The sequence below is a fragment of the Aplysia californica genome, unplaced genomic scaffold (assembly GCF_000002075.1).
Source record: "Aplysia californica isolate F4 #8 unplaced genomic scaffold, AplCal3.0 scaffold00090, whole genome shotgun sequence".
Lineage (NCBI taxonomy): Eukaryota > Metazoa > Mollusca > Gastropoda > Aplysiida > Aplysiidae > Aplysia > Aplysia californica.
In genome coordinates this window covers 822,127-830,962 of record NW_004797360.1, presented here as the reverse complement: position 1 = coordinate 830,962, position 8,836 = coordinate 822,127, and the positions used below count along the sequence as shown (strand labels likewise).

Sequence of the window (8,836 nt, the reverse complement as noted above, 5' to 3'; positions counted from 1 at the left end):
TATATTCTCACAACTGTGAAAAGAGTAAGACAAGATTACCTTATTTAGGCCACACCTGTGGCCTAAATAAGCTAAACCCCCCTCCCTTACATTATTTAGGCCACACCTGTGGCCTAAATAAGCTAAACCTTTAAGTAATTGTGTTTCTGATACAGTCAACCGCTTGAGTGTTAACCTTGTGTAAAGTCAACAATTTGGGGTTACCTAAGATGAATTCATTCAAGAAGAGATATTTCGCCTGAGCAAATGGTGTACACACCTCCAATTACATACAGGGTGGTCCCAAAAAAACTTTCCAACTTGTTTTGTAAATATCTTCCTCCATACTGAAGTTTTACCTTTCAAATTTGAACTTAACGTTTGGAAGCCAAAAGGAATTTGTCTGATATCTATTTTAGATAAGTACATTGAATTGTTTTGCTCTATATAGCACATTAAGAAAACAACCCATTTGCAACCTTGTCGCCGTTTTCATAGGATGACGCACCAGTTTGCATTGGGCCTACCTCTAAAAGTTGCAACAATCGCGCCATGTGGCAAGCTACAGCTGTCTAACAAGTCAACAGACGTCTGCAGATACTATTTTTCCCAAATTTCGTTTGCCTGCTTAGATCATGGTTAAGTTTAGTAAAGAGCAGGGAGCTTTTTGTATTGAGCATTACCTCTCCACATACTCACCATCCCTGACATTTCGTAAGTTCTGCGCACGGCATGGAGAGAATGCTTAGGTGCCCACAAGACCTTTGGCGTCTTAAGTAGAGAAGTTCCGTCAGTTTGGTTCTATAGCGCATCAGGACTAAAAAGTTCTTTTTAAAATGACCACTTGAGGTTGAACGCGCACCTTGCGCGGCCCTTTAAACGTCACCAGAGTGAAGATTTCAGTAGCTGAGTCCCATGAGACGTCTGTCCGTGGATGATCTGCAGCTAGGACTTTCCTACACATCAACAATCTGCATTCTCATGGCAGATCTTAATCTTCGACTATACCATGTTCATCTTCGCTAGGCCGAGGTGACATGGATCAGAGCATGGCAATGTGCTCATGATTCCTTGATTGTCTTGTATAGAGGGATCATTTCCTCGATGCCATTTGGTTTAGAGCAAAGCCCTTTTTCACCCTGGAGGATATGTTAACTCCAAAAATGCTGTCTATTGGGCACCTCACTCTATTGTCTCTAAAAGCCACTTCTTAGTGAACATGTACAGTGAATGTGGCTTTAAGAACTCATGGTTTAGCAGGTCCTTATGTTAGGGCGCCACTGAACATTTCGAACGACGCGTTAAAATTGTGTCGAGTCCTAAGGAGGGAATGTGGAGCACTGCTTCTAAGAATTTCAGAATGAAATCATTAGGTTTTTTAAAACTCTGTAAAAGAAATTAAATATTGTTTAAATGTCACAGGGAAGGAGAATTAATGTCAAAGAGAAAATAAAGAAAAAGGTCAACTAATCTTTTCACGACTTCCATTACAAGATTTTTTAACATTGGTGAACTTTGCGTTTTTGTGTGCTTTTTTCTTTTAGCCGTTTCCATTTTCAAAACATGTTTTTTCTTCGTCGATTTTATATCAAACAGATTCCTTTTGAATGAATTATGTCTGTTCCAAATTACAGCATTCTAGAACAATTTTTGGGCGAGATATTCAGAGAAAAAGTTCTTTCATTATCTATTGTTTTGGTGACAACTTCAGAATTATACTCCCTGAAATTGAGATTACATCTTGTTTATTACCAGGTACTTTGTAATTTTGAAGCTGTCATCTTCAATTTACAATGGCAGTACATGTTATAGTACAATGGATAAAGTCGACCTTGCTCAAAGTCAACACTTTTTTTTTCTGTCCGGGGTGTTGACTTTCAGAATTCCACTGTAACTTGTTTTGTTTTTTTAATTAAAGCGCTTTTGTCATAGACATGAGTCTCAATTTTTCCCTTTTCATTAGTAAGAAAGAGTGTGTATGCAATATTTTCCTTGAATGATTTACTCTAATTTTGAGGCAGCGTGGTGAAATCAGGCGCTCGTCAAAATAATGAAAGTTATAAAAAAAAAAGGCTTTTTCCTGCAGGTTTGGGAACTTTTATTGAATTTTATTTCGCGCTAAACACCTTTTACGTCCATACTGAAAAACGTTCATGACATTCACAAAATTTGTGATTTTTCAGTTTTAAAGGCTCTCAAGCTATTGAAGTTATCAAACTTTGGCAGCCGTTTTCTCACTAAATTTACCTCTGAAATCAGGTGACTCCACCTCCTTAAATCACAAATATTTCGACTTCTATTCAGCATAGATGAATATTGTTTTCATCAAAAGGAAGGCAAAATGCACAGGCTTTAAGATGGTGTCAATAACTCTGTATGCCTCAAAATCAAAACTGACGAGCGCTTGATCCCACCTTTTCGTGACACCTATTATTGTTTAGTGCATATATTATTACGTACATGTATGTGTGTATGCATGTATTTCATGAATATTATGCAATGCGCTTAGAGCAATGATTTTTTTACGGATTTGCGCGATATAAATGTCATATTACTTTTATCATTATAAGCGAACAATGTAATATTACCGGGGGGGGGGGGGGGGGGGGTGTATGGCCCAATGTAAGAAAATTGTGTAAGAAGGGGGGGGGGGGATAAAAAAAGTCCCCAAAAAGGTTTAAGATTGTATTTGAATAGCCCCTTACGTAAAACTCCCACCATAATAAAATATATAAAAGAAACCGGAAACAAAAAATAGCCAAACATTATATCAAAACAAGGTCCTCACTGGTGCCATAACTGTCCTTTCTATGTCTATAGCGCCGTAAAACATCTACTATGACATGCCAAAGTCCACACGCTTTAGCTAAACAGAAAAGGACATTCAATAGTGTAACCTGACCTATAAATCGCTCTTGGGGATAACCCAAGCGATGACGACACTCGTAGCGAGTTTGGCTGTACATTAATATTAATAAGACGGCACATCTCAAATGTGCTCCTGCCGAATAGTGCCGAAACATAGCCCACAGCAGGCAGTCTAAAAATAAACACGAAAGACCCCATGCTATTCTTTGCCAATATTATGTAAGCCCCGGAGCAATCCAGCGGAGTGCTCAAGTGAATTGTGATTGGTTCATTGTTTGTCTTGCCACTATTTTAAGTGACTCTGTGACCGTGAACCTGAGGGAGGTGAACGTGACCGTCCTATGAGTTGTGCGTTTGAATGATTTTGTAGTGGAGTAGTGAAAGTTATTACTTGAGTGTTCAGTTCCATTACAGGATGAACGAAATTGAAGTTTAGCTAACAAACAAATTTAGCAATAGAAATCAAAGCGACAAGTAAAAAGAATGAAAATAAAAGCACGAGGCCCTCCCTCACCAACACAAATATCCTAAAATTATACACCGTTTCATTTACTATGCCCTTGACTATCTTCAGCATGCAATAGCTTAATTATTATTGTGCACGTCCACTTTTTAGCCCCACGAGCTGCCCCTGATAAGCACAATTATAAACCCAACCGTTGTGCTAATTTTAGGCCCCTATTGTTTTTCAGAGTGAAACTAAAAGGCCCTAATATTTTTTTCCTGAAGTCTCCCCTGACTCCAGCTATTCATTACATTCCCAATAGCGAATCTGTTTTGATATATGGCGTTCCTCATGAACAAAGAATCACACAGGAATATGTAGCTAGGCTGCTCGTCTTTTCCTCACCACCTCCACCTTTTCCTCTCTTAGAGTGCTCGGTTGTTACAAAGGAAAACTGCCTCATGACAAAATAGGCGCAATGCTGTATCAAATCAAAACATTAAAAAATATTTGACAGATGGAAATAGAAACTGCAGGTCAAAGTGAAAGAAGAAGAACGTTCCAAACCTACATGTACATGTATTAACTGTTTGTAAATTTTGGAGTAATAAGTAATTTTAAAAAAAATGTGTTCTCTGTCTATGAGTTTGTTTTCACTTCACAGGTGCATTTATATTCTCACAACTGTGAAAAGAGTAAGACAAGAGCAACTCTGTTCTGTGGCCTATGTTACTATTTTTCTCTTTTAAGTTTAAGTTTTTGTCCGAGTTAATTTGAAGTTTAGTCGGTCTTGCTTCCCACTATTACGTGTTACTATAGGAGGCGGGGGCTCTCGTGGTCTAGAGCTTACACTACAGTGATACACACACACACGTATATATATATATATATATATATATATATATACTCATCAAAATAGACTACTCTTTCAAATTCAATGAACATGCGCTTTTAGGACCTCTTGACGGTTGAACCGTCCTCTTCTAGACGACGTTATTTTGCTTTGCCCACAAAATCACGTGACGGCACTCTCTCATCCCATTGGCTCAAATGGAGTTGTGACAAAACAAAATGTATCGAAATTAATGCTTATGGAGTTCCGACAGTTGTACTCTCTTCTTTTTTAATCTGCTTTGGTCATGCGACACGTGGGTTCTGGATATCTCAACAAATACAGTACTTAGAGGCTTCATACTTTTATTGGAGACACAATACATAGGAATTTGAGTGCATGAGTGGTCTTATCTCAAATTTCATGAAAAGTGGACATACGACACTTGTACTCTGGGCCGACGAAGTGTCTAATCCTCAAGTCCTCAAAATTTTTTTTAAATTGTTCGTGTTTTTTAGCGCCCTCACTGAAACAATTCAGACTGTTTTGGAGGCGGGCTGCTTTGAACTCGCCTGACAAGTGTTAAGACTAACCGAGGTTAAGAGGGATACAACAATATCACAGCAGAAAGACAGTGACAGAGATGCTCCTGAAAAATTCTTCACACACAGGAATCTCATAAATAAATCTGCAGGCAGTGGGGAAGCTCCTAATCCTAGCCACTACACCACAGACACTGGTCCCAAGACCCTGCTAACCCACAGCAGAATAAGACTAATGCTAACTTAACTAAGAGTCAAAACAGGTAGCTACCTTTTAGAGTTAAAAAGTTATATCTGCACAGTACCTAGTTTTGAGAAATTTGTTTGTTTTTGTTTGTTTAGTATAGGGTTTTACGGCGCTCGCAACTGCATAAGGTCATATGAGCGCGCGGGACACACCTAATACTTTTTCGTTGGTAGGAAATTTTGAATTTTGCCCGGGTGGCGGCCGAAGCCTACTCTTATCGATTTTAGACCACCAAGGGATCTTTAACGTGCGCAACTTGCACACGGGCCCTCCGAGATTTTTCGCCCTTGTCCGAGAAGGCTAGGTGTAGATCTTTCCTACCAGAAGATCAGGGGTGTGGCAGAAAGACAGCAGTTAGGAGGAGCCAAGGAGTAGCAGTAGAAAGGCTGCAGAAAGAGTCAGGAGCCCAGAGGAGGGGGCAAAGGAGGTGAGGGGGTGGGGGGCAGAAAGTGGAAATGAAAGCAGACAACAGAACAATGCTAGAGAGCAGGAAAGGAGGTGAAAGGAGACAATTTTAGAGAAGAAAATTTTTTGGTCGCTACCCGGATTCGAACCCGGGACCTTTGAATGAGAGGCCAACACCTTAACCTCTAGGCCACGAGAGCCCCCCTGAGAAATTTGACTTTAAAAAATGTAAGTTTCACAGGTCAAGCTTTTTCGAATATAATATTTTGAATAAATCTTGATAACCACTCCGAATAATCTTACGATTTTGACAGAGCAGATAGACCATTTGGTTTCTGACCTCATGGTCTTGGCAACTCAAAATGGCCAAAAATGTCAGATAGAAGAACTTTATAAGATTTTAAGGAGGTGAGGTGTTGAGTCTACTTACCAGCACAGGACTGGGTTATTGCCTTGTTGTTCTCTGCAGAGTACTCACTTGAACCCTATGTGAACACAAGCAGAAATTATTATGATAAATTATACTACTAGTATTTATAGGATCATTACCTCAGCCACTCAGAGTGATAGACCAGGAATTTTGTTTTATGTCATTCATTCATGTATATTTATACTGTTAAATAGCCTGCCTAGTACTCAACCCATGGAAATTCTACATAATATTACCGGTAACTGGCACGCAGACATTCTTCCCCACATCAGCTTGTGAAGAGTAAAACCCTGTCTACACTACAAACTTCATGGGAGAAACACATTACTACAAACTTCATGGGAGAAACACATTACTACAAACTTCATGGGAGAAACACATTACTACAAACTTCATGGGAGAAACACATTACTACAAACTTCATGGGATCAGAAAATTTCTTCGTGAATTATGCAGATTTTCTGTAGTAGTGGAAAATGAAGGGAAGTTGAGATGCATTGATTCATACTCTTCTGTTTCTGTCTGTTTTGCTGACTTGCTTTTTCCCCACCTCTTAAGGCCATCTGTGAGTAAAATTTCCCCCATTTTTACCCAGTTTGACCATCCATGCAATTTTTAAATCCATTTTTGAAACTTACATCCATTTCCCCCGAAGTTTCCAGCGGCCATTTCAATCAATTATGTTTAGAAGTCATGCAAAAATGGGTTTTTAAAAATAATTTGCAATTTTGGGTCTTCTGTCAATTTTAAAATATTTTCTTCAGTTTTTTCAAATATCTGCCCCCGTCGTTTTATGCAAGGAAAATTCTGAAATTATGCAAACTGAGCCCAAAAATATGAAATTATGCGATTCTGTTAATTTTTTAACAAAGAATGATAAAGGAAAATAATCAGAAATTATGCAAAAAATGGTCAAATTTTGCTAAATTATGCGGGGTGCATAAAATTACGGGGACAGAAATATTTATTTTTCCGACTTCAAATTACGTCAGCTCCATTATTTTTCATCTGAATGGCTAAATTGTTTAACACAATGTGCGTCCCTTTACTGAAATAGAGCCTTTTTCTAGCATAATAAGAAAATAAAGTTACAATCACTGTTTTTGTAGGGAGTTTTGAGGGTTTTATGCTATTTGTCTGTAATACATATTTCCAAAGTAAATAATTACTTTCATAATCGTAATAATACAAATCTGGCGTTATTTGTTTATTACATAGGTGTTGTAGTTTGTACTTACTAAAAATGAAAGCCAGCGGACAAAAAATAAGAGAGAAGATAGCTTTTGAAATTTGATTAAATTATCCAATATGGCGGACGTTTGCTTGGTTACCATGGTTACTATGTGCTTATAATAATAAATAATTACTTGAATTTATTCTTTGATGTCTGACTAATATAAATACATGTATATCGCAGCTGCTATATTTAGAAAAGGTGGATTTTTAGAAATTTCACCAGCAGATGGCCTTAATCGTATGTAGCAATTGTCATTGTTAGTGTTCTTTTCTCAACCCCAAACCATAACCATTCAACAACATGAGTACATGAAGCCTCTACCCATTACCATTAGAATAAATTATATATAGACCTATAAGCCTATTAGTATTAGACCTTTATATTTCCTTCAATATTCCCCCCAAATGTTTTTTCTTTCTTCGTTTGTAGTTGTAGGCCTTAACTATTTTCATAGTCTAAATCTATTTTTTAGATGAGCACCAAGGCACATCAATAAACTGTGCTGGGAAAACACAAGATCAATTGACAGAGACAAAAGAGGAGGAAAAATGGTATAACCTGGTGACGCCCCCCTCCCCCCAAAAAACCCAAAAAACAAAGCAAAGTAGACTTCCTATTATATTTAACATAATATATTAACCTTTGGAAAAGTACAACATGTTACAAAAAAACCCCTAAAATTATTTAGACTTAAAATATTATAAAAATCCTTTCAATATGTTATCAAGAAACTGTTAATGTTTAATGTGTGTTTTCTTGCTTAATGGATCTAAATTTCTGACCAGCTACGGCTTTTTGACCTTTTCACCCCATTGCTCAAAAATAGCTTCGGCAAATGGGACCTTACTCCAGGCACACACACACATATATACCATGTGTGAAATTTGCGAGTCAAAAATGTGCTAGAAATTGGGTCTTCCTCCAAACTTTGTTTATAAACCGTATATATTACAATATGTAGCCTCTTTAAAAACTACTCAAGATACATGAAATTGAATTTTTTTTAAAATCAACATTGAATTAGCTACATTCACATGCCCTCATTTTACTATCCAAAATGTCCGGCAAGCGGGACCTTTCTCCAGGCACACACACATATGAACTCATACTAGGTAAAAGTGTTAATAATAATAATAAATACATGTAGCATTTGTATAGCGCATATCCCCGCTCAACAGAAAGCCCTATGCGCTTTCCTTACACCATTACCCCATCAGACCACAGAACACATAAACATTCTCAGCTTCCCAGGACGCGTACAGTGAAACAGTTGCTTAATTAAGCACTCAAACGCTAACAAACCGACAAGCTCTTTCACTGTCTATAGCTGGGTACCCATTCCCACCTGGGTGAAGTGAGGAAAATTCATGTAAAGTGCATTTCCCAAGGGGACACAACGTCGGGCCCCTGACGGGATTCGAACCAACGACCTTACAGTTGTGAGTGTGAGGGCCTAGGCACTAAGCCACGACGCCACAGGTGTGAGTAAGTGGAGTTTGACAAACACAGTTAAACCAAACGAAAGAAAATTGAAATAGAAACCCCGACTTTTTCCTTCTTTGACTTTGCGCAATCTCTCTACTAAACTAAAAGCATGGCTATACCCTGGAAAATCCGGCAGTCTCACAGATTTTACTTGAAGCAGACTCTACCCCTCTCTGTAGGCTTTATACTATACTGTATACCAACCTTTGATTGCAAAAGATCCAGAAATCGGATGAAGGAGCTAGCATCATCTTGTGGACCAACTTCATGAACAACTTCAGAGAGCTCATGGAGGGGACCCCTGGTGAGTTCTTGACTAGTACCTTGTTCTGTCTGAGGGCCAAATTAAAGTGTGTGTGTGTGTGG

The 8,836-nt window shown here is 38.3% G+C and overlaps 1 protein-coding gene across 1 annotated transcript in view; it reads right to left on the bottom strand.

The window, feature by feature from the left end:
* LOC101855936 overlaps positions 1 to 8,836 on the bottom strand; it is a gene marked incomplete in the record, with an annotated part of 39,216 nt that overhangs the window by 8,880 nt on the left and 21,500 nt on the right. Inside the window, 2 exon segments of the mRNA XM_005094842.3 lie at positions 5,749 to 5,803; positions 8,675 to 8,803. Of these exon segments, the coding sequence (XP_005094899.2) occupies positions 5,749 to 5,803; positions 8,675 to 8,803 (184 nt within the window).